Below are 25,408 nucleotides of genomic sequence, written 5' to 3'. Positions count from 1 at the left end.
AATAAAGTCAGGTGACCAATCACACTTTAGAAAAAACCCAATGGTTGGTGGCGACTTCACTTACCTTTGGTAACTCGATTAAAATTGACTCATTTTCCAGTCACATACCAAAGGTATACCTTTCTTCACAGCACCCGAGCTTCGGGCTTGTACATTTCAAGCGTGCGAGTGTCGTTGTGATGGGTGGTCAAACTGCCGCGAGGCATCAACACTAGGTTTTAGTGTTCTGGGTGTGTATGCATACGCATGCTTCATGCATGTGCACACATACTTATGATATGCGTACGCATGCTGTATGTATGCATATGCATATCGCTGCCTAGAACACCCTAATCCTTTCTGTCTGCTTTCCTTTTGTTTTATTCACATTTTTAACCTCGGTTTAACTTGTTTTATCCGTCCTTGAGTCTCTGTTTCTTTGTTTCGTCTTGTTTTATCTTGTTTTATCTCTTTTATGTCCAATAGGGTTTTGATTTGTTTGAATACCATGAACATGCACATGAATATGAACATGCATTGACGCATAGGTGCTGTGATGCAGTGAGGTAAGTCATGCACTCATATGAATGTGCATTAGTTGGAATATGAGCTTGATATGTCTAAATAACATGAACATGTTTGGATGAATGCTATGCCCTTGATGTCTTGATGTTTTAACATGTTTGTTTGATTCTACCTTGTGACGTTTTTGCCTTTGGAGATTTGTGTTTAAAATGCCATGATAGATGAATGATTAGGTTTGAGATGATTGTGCCATGCATGCTAGCATGTGTGTGGGTTAGAATAACATATTAAACTTGTTTTTAATAAGATTAAGATTTGGAACACAATGAGTGGAAGTCAACCCAAGGGTCGGGTGGGGTTGGGTGCCTAACACCTTCCCATCCCTATACTTTAACTCCGCACACGTGCTCTGGTATAAGATCAGTTCTTTTACAAAGGACGCTATATTTATGGTTCCTAAACTTAGATTAGGTGGTGATTCCATTTACATCCTTTGCCATAGTCCATCCTAGGCTAAGGTGTACTTCCCAATCGCGAAGTTGACACCATGTTGCAGGCGCTTACACCCACACTAAATCTTTTTTTCCTTTATTAGTTTTAATGGAGTCTATTCGTCCAAACATTTTATATCTGATCTAAAAACCAATGTGATGTAATGTGTCTCAAAAAAGGAAAAAAAAGGAAGGATTAGGGTCACATCTGATCTAAAAGCCGATGAGAATAACTTCATACCACTCATTACTTTATTTATTTTTTTTTTTGATATAAGATAGAATTCTACTCTAACCTAATCTAAGTGTATATGTGTGTGAAACTCCTTCCTAGAGACTTGAACTTCGACCTTTGCCTCCCACACCCCACAAACACTTATACTTGTGGAGTGACCATCGCACCAAGGGTATGCGGTGGGTACTTATTACTTTATTAGAAGCCCATGGAATGGTTCTACTTAAAAAGTTAGAGCACGTGCATAGCGCGTGACCATGCCGCTGGTATAATAAGAGTCGAAAGCGAAACAAATAAATTAACAACCATTTTGTTTGGTTTTGGGTATAAAACAAAAGAAACGCAAGCAAAACCGAATGGTCGATCATTTTTATAGTCCTCTCCTCTAGTCTCTTTAGTCTCTACAGATACAAATAATATCTCTCTCTCTCTCTCTCTCTCTCGGTCTCGCTAAGCCTGGTAAGCCAAGTGTGTATCTCAAAGACTCAAACCCTAACTTTTTTTCTTCTCATTTTTTTTATCGGATCATTTTGCTTATTCATCATCCGCAATCCGCACTAGTTTTTTTGTTTTCTTTTCAATTGTTTATTGTTAGTTATACTGTCTGTTTGTTTGCCGAGAAAGCGTTGGAAAATTGAACACGAGTCATGACTTTTTCAGAATTTTTTAAACTCAATCATTTCACTCCACTCGCTGAGATTTGGATTCCTTTTCTTTTCTGTTTCTGATGTGAATTAGAATTACTCATGTCAATTTGTATATGTAATATTCATATATATATATATAATATCCATTCATGTATGTATGTATGTTAATATTGATGGGAATTGGTATTGTCAAAGGTAGAAATGGGGATATATCTAAGTGCTCCAAAAACTGAGAAGGTATCAGAAGATGGTGAGAATGACCGACTTAGGTATGGGTTGTCGTCAATGCAAGGGTGGCGTGCTACCATGGAAGATGCTGTGAGTAGTAGTCTTTCTCTTCTTTTTATTTGTTTTTAATTTTTTGTAATCATTTTTTTGCCTTCTGCTTTGGTTTATAGCATTAGCTGATAGATATGTATGCTTGATCAGATTGGATGACTTAAGTAGGGAACTGAAATGAAATGTGTTCCTTCATGTACCAAAATTGCTTTAGGTTTTTATTGTGATTAAAAGCTTCCCTAAATCACTGAACAAAGTCTTTGTACAATAAAATCTAATTTCTAATCATTCTGTTTATGTTGAAAAAACTATCTATAATGTTAAATGTTCAGACATCCATATACAAACTTAGTACAATTAGCAGCATTATCCTAGGGGTACTTTCAAATTAAGATAGACATGGAGTTATTCTATTTTGGAGTCACTTACTTAAATTTTCTTGTCATTCTATGTTGTGGTTCAAACCTCTCTTCCCAACTATCTACCTATCAAAAAATCATTATCATTTTAACTGTATGCATCTCAACCTTTGCTCAAGAGGCCCAGCTACCTCAAATTAGCTAGATATTTAGTTCTTTTCTTCTTTTTGATCTATCTATTATGGGTGGTTCTCGTAGTTTTTTTATTGAATCCAAATTTTTTCAATTAGTGGTAGAGGGGGGGACGATATTTTTCTTTAAGGATTTTTGAGCGGGGAAAATACTGCATGGAATCAGTTTTTATGGGGAAGAATGCGGCACAATGGCTGATGAAGAATATAGAACACGATGTTGGGATTAGTCCCAAGCAATTTTTTTCTTTCAAGGAGGGTGCTATAGCTTATACTCTCCAACGGAGCTCTAACTTGTTTGGCCAGTTCTTACTATTGACTGAATTCAAAGTTGGCGGGTCTAGAAGGTCTATTATTATTCCTGAGGGCTAGCAAAGAATGGGTGGAGGGTTTTTGGGTTAGAATTAAGGAAGATGCTGGAACTTGAACACTATGTGGATGGTGGCTCTGGTCACTCGAAATTTGTTGCTCACCCTCATAAAGATAACTTGGGGATTCAAACATCTAAAACTTTTGCTGAGATAGTGCCTGGCTATCAGGTGCAGGTCAGGGGTAGAAATCAGCCACATCTATTAAGCATCCACTATAAGGGGAAATCTCAATTAGGGGAGGATAGGGTGGTGAAGTAGAACCCAGAAGTTGAGTAGATGGTGTTCAGCGAAATTCCGGCAGGCAAACCATGTCCGATGGCTCTTGGAGGAGGAGATGTGGGTTCTCGGTGCGTTAATGTGAACTTTAAATTGGGAGAGATAAATCTGGGAGGATATAAAATGAGATTTCTGTTAAGATTCATTCCAAATTCAAATGAATCTGTTTATGGAAAAGAACGTGATTTAAGGAATTCTTGCTGGACAGGGAAGGGCTTGACAGTGGAGGTGAATGGGGAAGGAAAGAGGCGTGTTACATGGGATTGCAATAAAGGTGGATTAAAAAGCTTTAAGTGGGTTACACGGGGTGAGAAGCCTGTGGTGGGCTTAGGCTTTATTCATGATACATGGGATCCAAAAAAGCCAATGTGGGGCTTAGGCCCAAATTGTGGCACATGCGTGGGCTCTCCAAATTTACCCATCCTAGAGTTTCTAGGCCCAATCAGGTTTGAAGTGGGTGAAAGCTCTTCTTTGGTTGACCCAAGAACAGAAACACACAAAGCCCACGATTTGGTGATGGTGGCGAGCTCCAAAACATAGCACGATGATTCTGCTGCTCAGAACGAGATGTTGGGTTGACCTACGAAGCCTAGGAGGGAGGTCAACAGCATAGTTTCCAGTGAGTTTCACACCGAGGAGTCACCGATGACACTGGGTAAGGCTGATCCAATGATAATCCATTCTTCGGTGACGGTGACGAGCTTTGATTGTGCTCATGAGAACTTTGTTCCTCTGAACGATGCGATGGGTCGACTTGAGAAGCCTTCGATGGAGGTCAAGTGTCCTTTTTCCGATGGGTTTTGCATCGATGAGCCTTCAATGGCACTGGGTAATGTAGAAACTGAGAGTGACAGGGCATCAATTGGTCTTTTTCAGAGTCTATCGAGAGCTGGGATTGTGGATTTGGGTTTCCAAGATGGGGATGAAGGTGGTTAGGCCGGTTGTGCAAGTGCTGCTTAGTGGATAGGCACTTCCCATCAGGTTATCTAGTTAGCGGTGACATCTACATCGGCAAACCGTGGTTTTCTTAAGGTGAGTGTATCAATGGAGGGAGAAGTGGTTAGTGTAGACTTGTGTTTGGGTGATGTGGATAGTTTCTCCCCTTTGAAGACTATTACTCCTCTGGGGTTGGTTTTTTAGGCTAAGCTGAACAATGGTATTGAGGTTTTGGGGCTTGAAAATACATTGGATATTTCTAATTGGGTGAAACATAAAATTCCTGGTTTTAGTAAACTAGTGGGGCTTCCTTTGGGTCGGTATGAGAAGATGTGTATTATGCTTTTACAAAGGCTTGAGAAGGTGATTGAGGCGGCCAATCTGTTGCACAGAAAGGATATAGCTCATCGAAAAGCTGTCTCAAAGGATAAAGGGAAGAGGGAGTTGGGGAATTTGATACCTTCGATTAATTATGATGGTAGGTAGTTTTCTTTGGCTGCTATTCAGAGATTGTAGTAGGGAGTTAATAGTTTTTATGAAGTTAAAGATGGTTTCATGGAATGTTCAAGGATTGAATGATTCACGGAAACGTTTGGTAGTTAAAAATTTACTACGAGAGTGGAATTGTGATGTAGTCTGCCTTCAAGAAACTAAGCTTGTTGGCATGGATAGACAGATTGTTTGTAGCTTGTGGAGTTGTTCTTATGTGGATTGGGTGGCTTTGGATGTGGATTAGATGGCTGGTGGGGTTTTGATGATGTGGGATAGGTGGGGTTTTGATGATGTGGGACAGGTGGGTTTTAGAAAAGTTGGAGGTTATGGTGGGTTTCTTTTCTGTGTCGGTTCGGTGGCAGGGTGTGAGAGATGGTTTTATTTGGGCATGTTCTGGGGTTTATAACCCAAATGATAATAATTTGAGGAGGTAAATGTGGGATGAGCTGATTGGAATTCAACAATATTGTGATGTTCCATGGTGTTACACAGGGGATTTCAGTATCGTTCATTTCCCAAGTGAACGGTTGGGTGGATCGCGCCTTACTCTGGCTATGGAGAATTTTTTTGAGTTTATGGAGGAGCTTAATTTGATAGATTTACCTTTGGAGGGAGGGAGTTATACTTGGTCTAGTGGTTTAGATTAGCCTTTGATATCTAGGATAGACAGAGCTCTGGTTTCTCATGATTGGGAAGGCCATTACCCAGATGTGATCTAGCGGGTTTTATCTCGCCCCGTTTCCGACCACTTTCCTATTCTAGTGGAGGCAAGGGGGATAATGAGGGGACAAAGTCCTTTTCGGTTTGAGAATATGTGGTTAAAGACAGATGGGTTTACAGATAGGGTTCATTCTTGGTGGGATCGATATTCTCTCAGGTATTCCTAGTTATGTGCTTGCCAAGAAGTTGAAGGCTCTAAAAGGAGACATTATTCAGTGGAGCCGTAGTGATTTTGGAAATGTAGGTTGTCAAAAGAAAGAATTATTAAAGGCCTTGAAATTATTAGATGTTAAGGAAGGGGAGTTTGGCCTCTTTGAAGGGGAGATAAGTGAGAGGGTCACGGTGAGATCTGAATTAGAGAACCTTCTTTCTTTGGAAGAAATTTCATGGAGAGAGAAATCGAAGATGCTTTGCATTAAGGAAGGAGACAACAATACTAAATTTTTCTACAAGGTGGCTAATTCTTGGAGAAGGTATAATCATCTCAGTAAGTTGGAGGTGGATAGGGTTATTTATGAGGAAGAATCAGAGGTGGTGGACCAAGTAGTACAGTTTTATAAAAATTTATATAAGGAGACAGAAAAGTGGAGGCCTTTTGCAGAAGGTTTGGAGTTTGATAAGATTGAGGGGTTGGATAGGGACTGGCTTGAATAGAGGTTTGAAAAGGAGGAGATTCTTCGAGTTGTCAAAGAATTAGAAGGAGATAAGGCTCCAAGTCCTAATGGTTTCTCTATGTTCTTTTACAATCATTGTTGGAGCGTTATGGAAAGAGATGTTTTGGTTGTGTTTGAAGAGTTTTATTAACAGAGTAAGTTTGAAAAATCTCTTAATACAACTTTCATAGCCTTAATCCCTAAAAAGAAGGGGATAAGTAATAAAAATATATTAAAAAGAAGGGGGGTGTCGCTTGAGTATATAGGAAGTATACATTAAGGACAAAAACAAATTAAGTGCATAAAGTACAAAGGTCCATGAAACCATGGACTGAAGAAAAAGAATGAAAGCCTAACACTGTAACCCAATCTAGAAGATTTTTAAGGAAGAAGAGTTTAAGATCTGAGATTGATCTCTCTAAATCCTTAAAATGCTGGTTATTCCTCTCCTGCCAAATGCACCACATCAAACAATGGGGCACAGCCATCCAAATAGCGGAATTCCCATGCCTCCCAAACTTTCCTTGCCAACAAACCAACAGCTCCACCACTATTTTTGACATAACCTAGTGAATGCCAAACAAAGTAAACACCATAAACCACAAATCAAAAGCAATAGGGCAATGGATAAGGAGGTGGTCTACTGATTCTCCCCATTTCTTTTACACATACAACACCAATCCAGAATCAAAATCTTCTGTTTTCTAAGATTATCAATAGTTAAAATATTCCCCAAAGCTGCAATCCAAACAAAAAAGGCAACTCAAGAAGGGACCTTAGACTTCCAAACAATCTTCCAAGGGAAAGACTGATCGAAACTTTTTGTCAGCACCTGGTAATAAGAACGAACAGAAAATCCTCTTCCCGTAGCAGGTTTCCAACACATCTCATCGTCCCCAACTCCTCTCAAAGAAGCTCCATAAATTCTAGACATTAAACTATAAAAGGATTCCGATTCCCAATCTTCACTGTATTTTCTAAAATTTAGATCCCAGAAAAGAACACCATTTGGGAACTTCATCAAATCAGCCACATAAGCCTCCTTATTTCGACTTAAAGAGAAAAGTCTTAGATAGAGCACACATAAAGAAGTGTTCCCACACCAAATGTCCTGCCAAAATCTAAGAGTAAACCTGGTCCCAACCTCAAATTGGATGCGACGAACAAAAGATGGCCAACCACGACTAATAGACTTCCACAAACTCACTCCATGAGGGCCAGTAATGGGAAGAGAGCACCAACCTCCCCCTTCACAACCATATTTTGCCCCCATCACTCTCCTTTACAAGGCCTGTAGCTCATTCCCAAATCTCCATAACCATTTTCCAAACAAAGCTTTATTAAAACCTCTCAAACTTCTAATAGCTAAACCTCCAGAATGAAGAGGAGCGCAAATCGTAACCCATATCACTAGGTGAGTTTTTTTAACATCCCCCATAGCACTCCAGAGAAAATTTCGTTGAAGTTGCTCAATATGGTTTGCAACCTCCATCGGGATAGGAAAAAGAGAGAGAAAATAAGTTGGAAGATTGGACAAAGTACCCTTAATAAGAGTAACTTTACCTCCTTTTGGGAGATACAGTTGTTTCCAATCTGCTAACCTCCTTTTCATCTTCTCAATAATTGGATTTCAAATAGAACTATCTTTGACATTAGCACTCAACGAAAAGCCTAAATATTTCATCGAGAAGGAGCTTTGCTTGCACCCTAGCACATCCACCCTAACTGCTATATTTGGAACCACATCCACAGGGACCAATTCAGACTTACCCATTTTAATTTTCAGTCTAGAAACTACTTCAAACCAAAGCAGCACCAGATGGAGAAACAAAATCTGACCAAGATTAGCATCACATAAGACCAAGGTATCATTAGCAAAGAGAAGATGGGTCACCTGCAAAGAATTACCTGTGAGACCCACTCTAATACTAGACATGAGCCCATTCCTCACTGCCTTATCCAACATTTTTCTAAAAGCATTCATAACAATGACAAACAATAAAGGGGATAATGTTGTCTTATACCTCTAGAGCTTCCAAAGAAACCACACAGAGTTCCATTAATGAGAATGGAGAATTTAATAGTAGAGATGCAAAAGAAAACCCATCTTCTCCATTTTTCATGAAAACCACAATGATCCAACATATAAATGAGGAAGCCCCAATTCACATGATCATATGCCTTCTCTACATCCAGTTTACAAAACACCCCAGGAAATGATTTCAGCCTACTATCCAAGCATTCATTGGCAATAAGAACAGAATCTAAAATCCGTCTTTCTTTGACAAAAGCATTTTGAGATTCATAAACAATATCCCTAAGCACCATTTTCAACTTGTTAGCTAAAACTTTGATAATAATTTTGTACCCACCCCCCCCCCCCCCCCCTCCCCCAAAATTAAACTAATAGGCTGAAAATCCCTTACCTCCATTGCATCAAATTTTTTAGGAATTAAGGAGATGAAAGTAGCATTCAAACTTTTCTCAAATTGAGCATTATCAAAAAAATACTAAAAAACCTCCAAAAGATTGGTTTTGATAATGGCCCAACAAGTCTGAAAAAATGCCACAAGGAATCCATCCGGTCCAGGAGCTTTATCACCATCAAAATCTATAACCACTCCAAAAATCTCAGCTTCCTCAAAAGGTCTTTCCAACCAGCCAGCCTTATCCTCAGAAATCCTAGAAAAATTTAGCACATCCGGATGAGGACAAATGTGCTTATCTTCCGAGTAAAGACTTTTATAGATCCGAACAATACCCTCTTCAATAACTTTCTGATTTGATGTCAACACTCCATCAATATTTAAATTGCCAATATTGTTACTCCTATTAGAATTAGCCATCTAGTGAAGGAATTTCATATTGCTGTACCCCTCCCTTAACCATAGTACCCTCGATTTTTTATCTCTAGCTAATCTCCTCCAACAAAGCAATCCTCTCAATCTCCAAGTGAATTCTCTCTTTATCACGCTTCTCATCAATACAAAGAGACACCCTCTCCTGTTTAGAATCCAAGGCATTCAAATCATTCCATGGTTTAATTCTCTTAATGGTTACATTTCCAAACTCGGTTTCATTCTACCTTTTTAAGTCTCCCTTTAAAGCTTTCAATTTCATGGCTAACCTATAACTTGGAGTTCCATAAAAATGATAAGAGTCCCACCAATTTTTCACCTTCTCCACAAAATCATCCACTTGAAGCCACATGTTCTCAAACGAAAAGGTCTACGTCCCTTACGAATATCCCTGCCCTCCAAAGAAATGGAGGAGTGGTCTAATAGAACTCTAACCAACCTTTTTTGATGAATGTTTGGATAATGTTCCTCCCATTTTGAAGAAAAGAGGAAGCGATCTATCCTGGAGCCATACAGAGAGTTTGACCAAGTGTAACTACCACCCTCCAAAGGGATTTCCATTAACCTATTAATAGAGATGAAATTAGAAAAATTATACATACCCTGAGTGAAGTTCTCTGCCCCCAAACGTTCGGAAGGAAAACGAATTGCATTAAAATCGCCACCCACACACCATGGCAAATTCCACCAACTATGAAGACTTGCCAACTCCTCCTACATCAGCCTCTTCTTCCTATCCACATTAGGACCATACACACTAGTGAATGCCCATTCAAAATTGTCTCCCACATTCCTAAATCTACAAGACACTGAAAAATCACCCACAACTTCTTCCAACTTCTCCACCACCCTCCTATCCCACGTTACCAAAATCCCACCTGATGCGCCTATTGAACTCAAGTATACCCAATCAACATGTTGACAACCCCAAAGACTTTTAATAAATCCCCTAGTGATAAGCTCCATCTTAGTCTCTTGCAAGCAAATGACATCATCTCTGCAAATTCTAATAAGGTTTCTAATTTGGAGTCTTTTATCCTTCTCATTTAGCCCTCGCACATTCTAAGAGATTATCTTCAAATTCATTGGGACAATCACAACCCTTTCCCTATTGGAACCTCTTGCTTTACTAGATGCGTAATCATAATTAATAGAGCTCACCAAGCTCCTCAACTCCCTTAAACCCTTACCTCCATCATTTTTTTTTTTTTTTTTTTTTTCCCAAAAGCATTCTTTGAAGCCTTTTGTCTAATTTTCTCCTCAATAGCCAAGAGGAAATTAGATGCAAGTTCTTCCAAACCTTCAACCGAAGTCTCCAAAAACGATCCAAAATCTTGAAACTTGCTCTGAAACCATGGTGACATACTAGATCGATTTCTAGACTGACCATCTTCCAAAAAGGCAAATAGGTTATCGACTTCTTGGGTCTCAATAGACTTTGACATAGCTAATGGAGTCACATTAAAGGGCTTTGAAATATCTGAACCTAGTCAATCAAATTCAACCATCTCAGACTAACTCTCAGAATCTACATCCTCCACCACCACCCTATCCCACTTGGATTGTACCTCTAAAGGCCTCAAAGAATTTCCTGAATAATCCATGGCATTAAGCTTGTCCAAAATAGAGCCCTTAAAAAAGCCTGAAGGCTATCTCTTGATCTCCATCGGCACCACCACTCTCTTCCCATCTCCGAGTTCTAAAACCCACTTGTCCGAGAAGCCCCTCGATTTATTCAAGTCCATAGCATTATCAAATAAAATTTACTTGATCTGTTGCTGTACCAGCGCACTATCGACATCGGAATTAGACTCCGAAACCACCATCTCGTAGTTACACACCTCATTGACCAGAACTGGTTCTAAAAGAGGGGTGGGAGCTGGATTCAAAACTTGTGGTTCCAGAAAATCAAAACTAACCTTTAGGTTTTGGATTGCAGACTCAAATTTGCCAATATTGGAGCATGCAACATCATCGGCAACGGAGGAAATCACCACCATGTTCACTGGCACCACCTCGGTAGGGATATGAGACTTGGGGTGAGCCTGGGAAAGAGATGAGACACTCAGCACATTTGGGAGCACTACTGAAGGACTTCTCACGTGATTGTGTTGTAAAGAAGAGGCTGGCTGCTGGGCTTTGGGCTTCTGAATAGACCCATTATGGCCCATGAAGCTGCCACGAGGCTTTCAAGCAGGTTTTAATATGGGCCTGTTCTCTCTAGCAGGAGCTGGCTCTTTAGTAGGAGCTGGCTGGCCACTGGGCTTTAAGCTCACTTCCTTGACCTTTGAAAAAATAACACCCCACTTCCCCTCAGACCCGCGTTCCACACAGAAACAAATATCCAAGGTCAACTTACCTTTAACACCGTTAGTAACGATTCCATTTATCACCGACGTAACTTCTGTCCCAAACCCAACAGTTTCTTTTCCAGGAAGATCATTGCTGAAATCACATTGATTTCCAGTAGAATTTGGGATTTTCAAATTTTGAAATTCCGAAATTTTCTCCTTCCCTTTATTCACAAAACCATAGTTTCTCTACCGCCCCTCTGGCACCACCATAGTAGGATGCTTGTGTTCACCGTTTCTGATTCAAACAATTCCATAGTTTTTCTGCTGCCCCTCCTGTACCACCACAACAGGATGCTTGGGTTCACCATTTCTAATCCCGGAATGTCCTTGTCGGAGAAGAGAATCTTCTAATGTCTTCCTTAGGTGAAGACCAAATCTGTCCCATCCTCTTCCCAATTTTCCTTCCGATATCACTATGGACCTTTACGTCGTCCGTGAATGAGTTCAGAAATAAGCAAAAAATTTCCACGAGCATTGGACCCCAACTGAATAATAAAATCTTATCTCCTTCCCTAAACGTTGTAGAAAACTGCACAGGTGATTGTTTAGACGCCAACTCTTCCACTTTAAACAACACCCCTCTTGGCACTCTCCTTCCCCAAAGTGACAAAGCGTGAAGAATCTCGACCTTTTTCAAGAATACGTAATAGATTAAAAGTACCACCTTCTTCGACAGAAAATTCAAAAGTTTTGGACTTGACAAAGAAAAACGTGGACCCTCGCAAAATAATATAATCAAAACAACAACAATCGGACAGAGAGCAAAAATCTGTGACTAATCCAGGTAGTCAGGCCTCCTCCCCACTATTGTAACATACCATAAGCTTTAGTTTTTTGGAGATCTTTTTCTTGATTCATAAGCTAGTTTGTACCAGTCACATTGTAATCAATCATGACCAGTTCACATACTTATCTGATCCAATGAATGGATTGAAGCCAGCAATAAAGAAAAAAATGAAAGGATTGAGCCCAAAAAGAGGGAGAGACTGGAACGAAACTGAACCTGAACTGATTCACTAGCTTGGGGACTCACCTCTAGTGATTCTCTCCCTATGTTCTTTAATTCTCTCCTTTGTAATTAGTATTTTCTTTGTTTTGTTTTTTCCTATTCTCTTTCTGTACTGATGTACTCTTTAATCTGCTTTATGCCCTTGTGCATGAGGTAGTTTTTTTATTTATGAATATGCATCTTTCTTACTTATCCAAAAAAAAAGTGTATGCATCTCAACAGACAAACAACTTAGATGTAATTATTGAAGAAACTAATAAACAGAATTGGAATCAGAATTGTATTCCTACTTCTATGTGACTTGATGTGCCTCTTTGTAATATATCCTCTGCCCCTGCTTGTAAGAAGGTGGATGGTGTTGGTACAGGTCTTAAGTTTAAATCGTATCAGGCCAGGAAAGAATAAAACAATAAAATAAGAGCTGTGTTTTGAATGACATTATATCATTTTGAACTGGCCTATTTAAAGCACATTGAGTTACTTTTGCCAAAGCATCATTATTTTATTCGGATTCTTTGGAACTTAGTAAACATACCAAAACAAACTGTATAATTGGCTGAAACAGAGAAAAAAAAGGTTAATTTTGGAATTTCTATTCGATTTGAAATAACAAAAATTGGTTCCTGTTTGCTAACAACATGTCCAAATGTAATGGAAACAGGCAAGTATTTGACACAGATATTGGTTTCTCTTCAAAAGGTTTCCATGCCACATTGATTAGAGATGATATGGTATGCTAACTTTATCGTATTTTTGTTGTAGCATGCAGCTTATCCAGATTTGGACAGGTCCACCTCTTTCTTTGGTGTATATGATGGTCATGGAGGTTAGCATTGAGTTATATATAATTTTTGTGTTTTTCCATATTTTCTTCCTAGCTCATTACAAACGTCTTCCAATTCAAGTTGGTTTTCAAATTGAAGTTTCTGTTCCTTTTTGGATGCTGTTGGCATCGTTTTAAAATTAAATCTCATTACTACGTGGTTTTAAAGATTTCATCAGTTAGTTGATCCTTTTCACACTATTTCACATGACATGCACATCCCCACCTACGTTACATCAAAATAGTACATTACACATCAATGTGAATGTCATCTTAAGAGTGCAAAATTGTTCATTACAAGCGGTGGATGCATTTTTTTGGAGTTACTGTGTTGTTCTGCTCATCTCCAAGAAATCCGCGTCAGAATTGGGTGGGTTTTATTACATTGTTTACCCTTATGTGCCTCCTCTTCTGCCGACATTACAATAAAATTCCATAGAAGTCATGAGAGATATCATGATATAAATCGTGGGACTTCTGATTTACCATGTAAGTAGATGGAAAAAAGTATATGCTACTACGGGCATTCTACTATTGGCATAATATAATATGTGTGGTATGGAGAGGAGAGATGGTGTTGAAGGATTTATTTTCTGATATATATATTTTAAATAGCTGATGATAATGATGCTTCTATAGTCCCTTATATGTATAGGGAGAAGAGGGAGCAAAAATTCAAGTCATAGTTTTGTGAGAGATATACAAGATTGGAGTCAGGAGTCACTGGATTCCTTGTTTGAGTCGTTATGCCCTAATAATCCTTGTTTGATAGTGGCATGATTCTTGTGGCATGCTTCTGTTTTTTTGTAAAAAGCATTTTCTTAGTGCCTGAGGTCATGTTCAATTTTTAAGAGATGCACCAGTGTTTGCTGAGGAACATCTTTCCCTAGTATTTTTTCTTTATAACTTAGTGCTTCAAAGCCTTAATGCAGCCATGGAACACTAATTTGTTGGTACTTTAATATTTTGTCCATTAAAGATTTATTTTATTGGGTCAATGTGTGAAGTCCAACTAAAGCCAATGTCATATGGTTTTAAATGTTTAGTTATAGGTATTCTAGGGTTAAAAAAATTTTAATGTGGTTTTTATTTTACAAGTTGTGGTATTGTAACTCCTACGAATTAAGGTTATTTTGGTAATTTAGTATATTCTAGAATTATCTAGGAGATTCTGATTCTTAAGTATCTTAGTTATGACTTAAATTTCCTCTATTCTTCTTAAATATCTTTCTGTCTGTCTGTCACTCACTGTTTCTCTCTTGGTGGACAAAGTGGAGAGGGATGGTTGCAAACTAGTTCTGGTCTTGTGTTGTTCTCAATGTAGTCCATTTATTTTTTCAGGTAAAGTAGTTGCTAAGTTCTGTGCCAAGTATCTTCACCAACAAGTGCTTAAGCATGAAGCATATCTAGCTGGAGATTTAGGTACTTCTGTACAGAATTCTTTTCTCAGGTAAATTCATTTCTAAATTAAATTTCAATTGTTAATTATTGGCAGATGCCTCTATTGTAATTGTAGACCACAAGTAGTAGGGAAGGTTTCTTATACCTGTAAGATGTTAAGAACATCTCAGGAATCTAAATGCAGGCTGTCAATCTGCCAACAGCCTTTATTGCCAAATCTTTTCAATGACTTAAATGCCCATAAATATGATCATTAGTGATTGTTCTATGATATACTAACTTTATTGTTATATTTAGTGTGGTGGCATTTTTCTATATATATATTCTGTTAATCTATTTTTGAGATTAGAAAGTATTTAAGTATCATCCTTAGTATTAGATAATTAGAAATAATAAAATTAAATAGGGGGAAGGAAAGTACATAGATTTCTGGCACCATGGTAATGTTCCATGCATTGATAATCTTCATGGTTAAGGTGGGGGGGGGGGGGTGGTTGGGTTTAGTCCGGTGGGTTTCTCTGTCTAATATTTGTTCACTTTTATTTTTCTTTATTCTAACTTTCTTGCTTTGGATTGAATTAGAATGGATGAGATGATGCGTGGACAAAGAGGATGGAGAGAATTAGCAATATTGGGAGATAAAATGGACAAGTTTTCTGGTATGATAGAAGGGTTGATATGGTCTCCTAAGGGCAGTGAAGTTAATGATCATATTGATGATTGGCCTTCTGAGGAGGTAAATCTGTTTATGAATTGAAGTTACTATGTTTTTTTTTTTTTCCTAATTCATTTTATCCTTGTTGGAAACTTCTTTAATATTTATGTCTATCTTGTGAAATTTTGAAATATTGAACATGTGTTCTTGCATAACAAGTCACATGTGACATGGTTTTTGCATTAAACAAACCGTATTTTGTCCATTTTGTTAACTTTTATGCAATTATATTTCTGATTTTGACAATAGGTAGATTTTTAGAAACTGAAGTTTTTGACTTAATATATTTTTCTGGTGCTTGTCCCAATATTTTCTTTGAAAAGTGCCTTAAGCTTTTTGATTTAGCCATATGGCTGAATTTTTTGTCAGTATGCACACATTTATGATAAATCCAAGGTTTAAAGTCAGTGCATGGGAGCTGTAACGGTCTATAAAGTGAGTTTGAACTTGAAATCTGATTGAAGATTGCAGAATACTAGGTTGGAATTTGGAAGCTTAATTCAACAAGAAATATATGGAAGATTTTTACTGCTATTATCTAAAATATTTGTGTTGTGAAGTTTTTGGTTGAACAGTTGAAGTTCTAAATGATTTTCTCTTTCACCAACATTGAAAATAACACTGATAGATTCTTTTATGCTTTGCTCTGTTTGTTTTGTGAAAAATGTATTTCACATTTTATATAAACAACAAACCACCAAAAATAAACTTCTCACTATAAATGTTTTTCCCTATGATAACTTCTCTCTCTATAGACTGACCATTCACCAACCCTAAATGACCTATTTCTACTCAAATCAGTTATTTTCCCACTTAAATTTTCAGGTGAATTTGAAGTTGGGGTCTATTTTCCCATTTGAGGTTCCCAAAGGCCGAAGATAGAAAAATATTTTCTCATTTGGGGTTGGTTTTTGTGAATGAAAGTTTTTGGTTATATGATTATTTGGAATTATTAAGAAACTTTAATGATTTTCCATGTGAACAAAAATAGAAAATGTTTTCGACCGCATTTTCAAGATCTCAACCAAGCACAAGAAAACAAGTCAGTTTTCTAGGAAATGAATCTTTTTCCAAAAAACATTGGAACGAATGGAGTGTCAGATTCACATTTCTATAATTGAAAATCCCCTTTTTTTATCTTTCCCTTTGGTGTTTGATATTTCAATTCTCTTTGGTGTCTGAATATCTGTCTCAACTGTAAGCATCTTCCATTTTTCTAGTATAACTTTGTTGATGGTTTTGACATATAACAGATAACAAATTAGGTTATTGGTTGTCTGGATGATCCCATAGCGATCAGTTTAGGTTTGGTTTTGCTTAGTATTTCAGTTCCATGCACAAGCTTTTGAAGCCTGGCACATTTGGCTCATAATGAAATGCAACAAACATGTTGTGCTAAAGTATGCTAGCAAGGAAAGACAACTGTGTAAACAGCAAAAATGCAGTTAGGACATGTAAAAATATGAGTAACCATAACTGCTTTTGGAAGCACTATGAGATTGATACTTGAAGGACATTTGAAGCATTTATAAGCAATTAGGATAGTAGTGCATAATGCTCAATCTTTGCAATGATTAGTTAGAGCCTTTGGTTTAAAAAGAATAGCTGCTTGTGTGACATTATTAGAGCTTCTGGTGGGTAATTTTAAGGTAGTTGAAATTGTTTTTCTGAATCATTTTTTTTTTTTTTTTTGTGTGTTTCTGGTGGATCCTTTTTCGTTCACTATGTTTTTGGGCATTTTAGTAATTTGAATTTTCTGAGTCTATAAAAATGGATAGATTTTGAACCAAAAAAGGACATTTCAGACGTGAAGATGCCAGCGGGAATGCCCGCACAAGGTCAAGCTTGATTGCTAGGCCTTGGGATGTGCTTCCTCAAGGTCTTAGGATTTTCCAACACATGGTTCTTGCAGGTGGGATCGTGCATCCAGGACTTTACTCGACAGTGTTGGGTCCAAAGGGCCCTACCTTGAAGAGATTCCCTGTCATTAAAAAAGAAAAATGATGCAGAGGGAATGGTCGCCTATTCAATAATTATTTTACTGGGTCCTCATGTGAAGTCCAATTGAAGTGAAAGTCATTCCCTTTTAATGGTCTAAGTATGAATCTTTTAGGGTTAAAAGAGTTTTTAATTTGGGTTTTTATTTTACTAGTTATGGTCAGTTTTGTTTTGAGGGGCAAATCTGTAATTTCTGCAAATTAAGGGTATTTTGGTAATTTAGTTGAGTTTAGAATCTTCTAAGGTATTCTAAGTATCTTAGGTTTATTTACTTTGGGTCCAAGTTAGTATTTATTAGGTTTTATTAGTAGTCCTAATACTAGTATGAATCCTATTATTACTAGGACAACTAAGAGTTTTTATATATATTGTGCTCAATGTATTCAAAGAAAATAGATTGAATTGATTAATGAAATTGAGTGTTTTGGGCAATTTGCACGTTGGCTTTTGTTGTTTCTTTCTCCTTCTCACACAACCCCTAAACATCCCTAACTTCTCTCTAATTCTTCTTCTTTCCTAACCCTAAACCCACCACAACTAAACATTGACAAATCCCTAATTTGTCCTACATCACCTCTCCTATTGCATTGTAATTTTTATAACGATGCTATAAAAGCTCACTGTTTCTGCAAATATTGTAGCATTTTGAAATATAAAATTCCTGGAAATATAGCAAATTTTTTTTTTATAAAATAATTTAATTATGTAACTGCAATTTGAATAATATAGTGTTTATGTTGCAAACTAGGGGCCTCTAAGTTTCACTGACCAAATTCTAAAATCACAGCTTGTGTAAAGATCATCAGCTACTCTTGTATAGCAAATTCATTTTTTATAAAATAATTTAATTATGCAACTGCAATTTGAATAAATATGAAGAAATTTTATGTTGAAAACTAGGGGCCTCACTCTGACTATCATGGACCAAATTCGGGAAGCACAGCTTGTGTAGCAATCATCCAAAACAACCAAGTTGTTGTTGCAAATGCCGGTGATTCTCGTTGTGTAATGTGCAAAAAGGGTCAGGTATCCATTTATCTTTTGAGGAATTTCAAAATATTTTTCTGCAAGTTTTTCTATATGAGATCTTTACAAGGCTGCATCATGCTCTTCTGTTAGACCTGTATTAGCTAGTATACATATGCATAGTAGAGTAGTATTACTCATAATAGGGCCACTCTATTGTAATTGACAGGTGGCAGTTTAGTTAGAGTGGTTAGCCTAACTAAACTAACTGATCAGTTGGTTAGAATCAGTTAGTTTGGGTCTGCAACTTGCATATATTGGAAAGAACAGATTGTATTACACATTGATGAATGAATTGTTGTTTGGCTATTCTCTTCCTCTCTCTCTCTCACTTTCTCTCTAAGTTCTGCTATGGAGGCCAAGGTTCCCTCGAAGTAACCTACCAAAATTCCCAAAATCATTCCAGTTCTTAACATCTTTCTCCAATCTGTGAACTGAAATAACCGGGAGAGCGAAATAACCTGGGTAGTCAATCTGTATATATACTTTTTATTTGTCTTTTAGTTCTGTAATGTAATTGCTAAGACAATTAAGTGGCAGTTGTTATTAATATTGACTATTACACTTTTTGCATTCTCTTGAGGTATGTATTTGATTTATTATCAAACGGGTGCTAAGGTCTAATTGATTGGAATCTCTAAAGTGCATGGAGGACAACACATATGACTTGGATCTGGTTGTAAGATTTGTATGCTACACACCTATTGTTGGACAAGTATCCACCAAAGATTTTGGACAGAGGACCATATTGTTAATTTCTACTAGTATTTTAAATTTTTCCTTAAAAACATGTGATAAATTACTGATTGTCCCAAAAGCTTAAGCAATTAGGAAATTGTGAATTTAATCAATTAATCTAAAACTACTCATACATGTGCACGCATAAACTACTGTTATTAAGTGGTTCCTAACATGTGGGAATTTTTTAACTGAGAGGTAAGGTGGAGATGGAGTTTGAACCCAAGACCTCTTGCTATGATATCACAAAAAATTACCAATTGTCCGAAAAGTTTAAGCTATTATGCAATGTTGAATTTAATCATTTAATCTAACAACATGCATGTGCACACTGCACACACACACGCACAGAATCCATTCTTAAAAACAAAGAAACATGACCTCTACACTTAGGCTGGGTGCATTCCTTCCTGCATATTCATACAAGACAGTTAGGTGTGCCGAGATCCTATAAGGCTGTTTACTTAAATGCAACACATTTCATTTGCCCTAGGGTATTGGAGGAAATTTGGACAAAAAATGATTGCCCTTGCATCCTAAAATTGTAAGGAGAATCTCACATTTAGATACTTTCTTGCCTCTGCCCCCATGTGCTCAGTTTTTGCATGGGAGTCCATGTAATGCTTTATGAAACGCTCATGCAGGCATATAATTTGTCTGAAGATCACAAACCCGATCTTGAGCTTGAGAAAGAAAGGATTCTGAAAGCTGGTGGTTTTATACAATTTGGTCGAGTCAATGGAAGCTTGAACTTGGCAAGAGCTATTGGTACCTAAAGTTTTCTTAAACTTGATCTTAATATTAAGTGGAAGAAATAAGATTTTTTTTTGTTTGTTTTGTTTTTAATAAATCTTTTATGCCAATTTCTTGTGTTTACAATTCTGATTGTTGCAGGAGATGTGGAATTCAAGCAGAACAGATCTTTGCCAGCTGACAGGCAGATTGTTACGGCCAACCCAGACATAAAAACTGTATGTAGCATATGGACATCTGTAGTTTTTGTGCAGATTGGGGTGAAGATTTGTGAAATTATATTTTGATAAATAAAAATGCGTTTAATTCTTAGTTTAGTTCTTAGGTGTACTTTCTCATTTCTTTTTCTTTTTCCTTTACTTCTCTTATGGTACAGGTGTGTCCTTTTCACTTTGTCTCGAATGAATTTACTACTTTTTGATAAGTAATAATTTTATGAGAAAAAAAATCAAGTTCACAGGTGGTATACTAGATGTAAATACAACTTAGAATTAAAAGAACAATAGTCAATAAACTCCAAGTTCGAGAAAGAAAACTTCCCAAGGCCAATAACCACTGGAACAAAGTCCTCATAAAATACAATCTCAGATCTAAAGCTAACATCTCACACCGGTCAAAATTTCTGGCATTTCTTGCCCTCCAAATACAACTACATCAAGCAATGAGGAATGGCCTTCCAAATCTCCCCATCATGATGCTGCCCAAAATGGCGTTGTGAACTCACTAGTAGATCAACAATTCTCCCAGGCATCACTCACTAAGCCCCAAAAAGTGCAGACACCATATCTTACAACTCCCTGGCAATAGGGCAGTGCAATATCAAATGATCCACTGTCTCTCTGTTCCCCTTACACATACAAAACCAACTCACAAGAATAATATTACACTTTCTCAAATTCTTTGCTGTTAGAATTTTCCCTAATGAAGTAGCCCATATGAAGGTCACTTTTGTTGGGGCTATAGGAATAATGCTTTGCCAAGGGAATATCTAATCCACCTTAGGGGCTAATGCTCTATAATAAGTTCGGACTTCAAAACCCTTGGAAAACAATAAATAGATGGCCTCCAGCATAATTTATCATCTCCACAGTCTTGCACTTCTATTGAATACAGTAAATCCAAAAACAGTGAAAGTGACTCCAATTCCCATTCCTGACCTGCCCAAGTAAAATTGAGTTCCCAATGAATGAAGCCATTGTGTAATCTCATATGATCTGCCACTAAGGCTTCCTTATCCCGAGCACTTGAATGAATTTACCACTTATTAGAAAAAAAAGGGGGGCAAGTGTTGATTGTTTTGCTGCATATACCATTGTCACTCCATATGTTCCAGTACTTTGAAGAAAGTGTGGAATTTTGTGGCTTTGAGAACAATATCATATTGCTTATTTCTTGCCATCTTGTTTTTCTGACATCATGATTGGGACATGTTCTTAAGGGTTCTTCTTCCCATGCTCTATTTTGATATCTTTGGTTCTCCTTGAACTAGGTTGAGCTTTGTGATGATGATGAGTTTCTTGTTCTAGCTTGTGATGGGATTTGGTAAGTTGGTTTCCATATTTAATTATAATTGAACTTCCTATTGAGAAATCAGGTTCACTTATTAATGTTTTTTTTTCTTTCCAAATATTCTGTCCTTTGTGAAATCTTTTCTAAATGCTTTAGGGTTAATATTAGAAACTATATTTGATAATTTGAATTCAAAGTGGGAACTCCGAATCTGGATGAAACAGTATGAATTTGGTGAAAATGTAGATGGTCTTATGTGTATTATGATAAGCTAGTCTTTAGGTGTTTGGTAATGCTTTACTGGTTTTGTTGGCATCCAGTGCAAAAGAGCATTGGATGATTTTGAAGTTCATTAGTGAGGTAGAAATCTACTTCTTGGATTGCATTGGCAGGAATCAGTTGTGATAACTTATGTTCATTACTAATGACTTTTATGTTATGGTTCATAATTTTGTGGGCATCATTTTAGCTTCTAAATTCATTTGGGCCATCTATTGTTTTTATTTTCAAATTTTCAATTATATAGAAAAGTTGGTATTGGCAATTTGACACCTAATTTAAATTAGAATATTCGCCTGTGGACTTTATAGTGGTGGAATGGTTCTGCAGGTGAATGTCATAATTGGACATTAATGTAATGGAGAACATTTTTTTGTGCATACTCTAATAGAATTATTGATACTCCATCTTTTGTTTAAAAGCCTAAACATTGAAGGACTTTGAGGAATATCTATTTGAATGTAAAAATGCTGGCTTCCTCAAATTGATAGTGTTAGAAATTTTCTTTGCTTTGTGGCAGTATTTTAGAGATTTGTTCCGATACTTGAATCAAATTTGAATTTATGGGCTCATAAACCTTTTACTTGAGTATATATCTATACTGTTAACTCAGATTGTAAAGTCTTTGATGGTTGAATAAGAAATCTGGGGTTCAATCCCCGCCTACACCAAAAAAGCCGATTGATGTCTTGGTCTGATGATAAAGAACACAATCATCAGAATTGGACGCCATAGGTTGAAATTCTTTAAAAAAAAAAGTTTACCTCTTAGTTAATTTTAAATATTTTGTCTAATTGTAACTACCCATCCAATTCTTGTATGAGAGGGATAGAGAAAGGTAACTGTAAGGGCTGGGATCTTTGGTTATGGGAGGAGGTTTTGATAAATGGAAGGGAGCGGAAAGGTGAGGTAAGGATATTTGTGGCCTGTTTCAATCTCCTAACACAGTCATTAAGAAAAGAAGTCTATAAGCTTTAGATCACCTAAAACAATCTTTTAAAACACACATTGTGACGGTGTTAGGAGCACCATTGGACAAGGATTAGCTTCGATTTTCCATCGAAGCCTATGTATTTTAGCAGGAGACAAGGGGAGAATCTCTTCTTCGTTGTTTATTCGAGCTCACCCTAAGTTCCTTAGACAACTTTTAACCAAAGGCTAAATTGTTATTGATAATAAATTCCAGTTATTATGTTAATCTCATAATCTTCTATTTATAAGAAGATAACTTGATGCAGCAAAATAATACCCTAGTATGAAGACCAAGGTGGCTGCAACTCTTATGGCAAGTAACAGCAGCGGCTTGCGGCCTTGGTGCAGTTTATTGTGGCAGGCTGGCAGCAGCCTGTCAGTTAGCAGCTGGAGTAGTGTCTTGTCATTTGTAGTAGTAGTTGAACTTCCTGTATTGTAACTCAATTATTAGCAGTTAGTTTTTGTAACAGCTAGAATTAGCTAGGGCTTTTGTAACGGAAACTAGTGTAAGTTTTCAATCTCAGCATACTTGTTTGTATTTTTTCCTCTAGCATGTCACCTTTTGCCATTCACTTCTGTCCTTTATGTCTTCTTTACAGTTTTTTAGTTTAGGATTGTTATGTGTTTTTTGATATAGTTAGCAGTTTGTAGTTTTACACTAAAAATAATTACATATTCGTACAATTTTAATTGGTTTATAGTTAAAAGATGAGTTCTATACCTTCTGTTTTTAGTGGATCTTTTCATCTTTAACATTCACTATGGAATTGATGTACGCTTCATCTTGATGAATAAACTGTTAATTTTGTCTTTGGTTTTCTTTTCTTTTCTTTTTATATTTCAATAAAAAAAAAAATTAGGTTAAATTGCAAATTACACCTCTAAAGTTTGGAGGTGTTTGGACTTTATGCCTTGAAGTTTCAGAAATTGGATTTTGCCCCCTAAAGTTTAGAAGTGTTTGGATTTTACATCCGGACTTTTCAGTATTTGGATTTTATTCCCTAAAGTTTGGGGGGGCTTGGATTTTACAACCTAACTTTTCAGAATTTGGATTTTACCCTCTAAATTTTAGGGGTGTTTGGATTTTATTGCCTAAAGTTTGAGAGTATTTAGATTTTACACTTTGTTACACCCTCAAATTCTGAAACTTTAGGGTGTAAAATCTAAATATTCTCAAACTTTAGACAGTAAAATCCAAACACCCCTAAAATTTAGAGGGTAAAATCCAACTTCTGAAACGTTAGGTTGTAAAATCCAAGCCCCCCTAAACTTTAAGGGGTAAAATCCAAATTTTGAAACTTTTGGGTGTAAAATCCAAATATTCCCAAACTTTAGAGTTGTAATTTGCAATTTACCCAAAAAATTAAATTTGACACGGGAACACAGTTGGAAAATTTGATGTTGACTTTTTGGATAACATGTGAAGAAAGCAGTATCATCATTTTCTTGTTTGTAGTATACAATGAGGATGTTAAATTCAGAATCTGATCAAAGGCTATCCTTTTTTTTTTTTTTTTTTTAAATTTTAGAAGAATAATATTACTACTTGAACAATACAACAACTAGAACAAGGCCTTAGCCCCAAAACTATTGAGGTTGGCTATGGATTCTCTAACAAGCTAATTGGATTGATCACATTTTTCTTCTTTACCAGTCTATGATATTCTATCATTATACAAAATCACATACTCTGTTACCTTTTTTTTTTTTTTTTTTTTACTACTACTACTACTAGGGTCATTTTACATTTTGAATTTCTGTTAGTTTTCTGTTCTGCTAGTTGTGATGAAAACCCTGACTCTCTTGCACTAGGGATTGCATGACAAGCCAACAACTAGTGGACTATGTACGGGAACAGTTGAAGACTGTAAGTATTTTTTTTATTCTGTTCTCAGATTACTGAAAATAATATGCATAGAAGTAACATAGATTTCGATCAAATTATGCAGGAAAGTAAACTTTCAGCTGTATGTGAGAGAGTGTTTGACAGGTGTTTGGCACCTTCTGCTGGTGGTGAGGGATGTGACAATATGACCATGATTTTGGTTCAGTTCAAAAAGCCTGTTGATTTAGATGCTTCTGTTGGTGAGAAGATTCAAAAGGAGCAGCCTTTGTCATCTGATCTAGTCTGAAACGGAGACTGAATCGAAGTAGCTGGGTCTCTTTATGCTTACCAATATTGCTACACGTTTTCTTGCAAGTTGAAGCTGTGGAGTGCACTGGAATTACTGGATTCGGATTCATTTAGAAAGTGACTTCTGATCACGTGGCTGTAAATGTTCAAAGATATTTCTAATAGTGGCTTAGCTACTTGAGTTCTGTACATGTGTCTGGGTCTCTAGATTTTAAGAGACTTACTGCAATTTGTCCAAGATCAACGGTCAGTTATTGTATGACAAGAACGGCATAAACTTTACAGGTCTTTTTTTAGGAGTACCATTGTAATTAGGAAAAATGAGATGATCAAGCATTATGGAACACGCCATCTGCTTCAAGGAAAGACCAATGAGGAAGTTTTATATAATCTAGTGCTTCTTCTCACACTCTAGTTGATACTTACCAGCGATAGATGATTAATTTTTAGTTAAATAATTCAGGCCATGAGGTATTCTGAATCTATGATGCTCGGCAACAATTGTAGAGCATCTTAATTGGTGGGGACGGTGCTGGGTGTACACGTGAATAAAGTCATACATTGAATAATGATGAGAAGAATGATTGGTTAATATAACATAGTTGAGCTCATATCCGTTGGACTTTGGCTTTTTGGGTTAAGTATATCATTATATGTTGTACTAATACTCAAGGAGTAGGTTTTT

The 25,408-nt window shown here is 36.8% G+C and overlaps 1 protein-coding gene across 6 annotated transcripts; it reads left to right on the top strand.

The window, feature by feature from the left end:
* Positions 1-1,544: 1,544 nt before the first annotated feature.
* Positions 1,545-25,132, top strand: LOC126725857 (probable protein phosphatase 2C 60). 6 transcript variants are annotated; one of them, XM_050430842.1, is made up of 11 exons: positions 1,545-1,689; positions 2,077-2,195; positions 13,138-13,201; positions 14,540-14,648; positions 15,182-15,335; positions 18,213-18,338; positions 19,721-19,844; positions 19,971-20,047; positions 21,319-21,371; positions 24,402-24,456; positions 24,539-25,132. In XM_050430842.1, the coding sequence occupies exons 2-11, from the start codon at positions 2,079-2,081 to the stop codon at positions 24,719-24,721; spliced, it is 1,062 nt and encodes a 353-aa protein (XP_050286799.1). In that variant the 5' UTR covers positions 1,545-1,689; positions 2,077-2,078; the 3' UTR covers positions 24,722-25,132. The 6 variants fall into 6 exon arrangements, with proteins under 6 accessions (XP_050286799.1, XP_050286797.1, XP_050286802.1 ...); XM_050430840.1 differs by having other exon boundaries at positions 2,073-2,195; XM_050430845.1 differs by having other exon boundaries at positions 2,073-2,195; positions 24,370-24,456; positions 24,539-24,710.
* Positions 25,133-25,408: the final 276 nt, after the last annotated feature.

Source organism: Quercus robur, chromosome 5 (genome assembly GCF_932294415.1).
Source record: "Quercus robur chromosome 5, dhQueRobu3.1, whole genome shotgun sequence".
Lineage (NCBI taxonomy): Eukaryota > Viridiplantae > Streptophyta > Magnoliopsida > Fagales > Fagaceae > Quercus > Quercus robur.
Note: the sequence above shows the minus strand (reverse complement) of the source record. Positions and strands in the feature narration are given on the sequence as shown.

Bases quoted from the DNA above. Each gene is read 5' to 3' on its own strand.
- LOC126725857 (XM_050430842.1), top strand. From the start codon at position 2,079: ATGGGGATATATCTAAGTGCTCCAAAAACTGAGAAGGTATCAGAAGAT. The intron at 2,196-13,137 runs GTGAGTAGTAGT...TTTTTGTTGTAG, and splicing joins GTGCTACCATGGAAGATGCT to CATGCAGCTTATCCAGATTT. The intron at 14,649-15,181 runs GTAAATTCATTT...GGATTGAATTAG, and splicing joins GTACAGAATTCTTTTCTCAG to AATGGATGAGATGATGCGTG.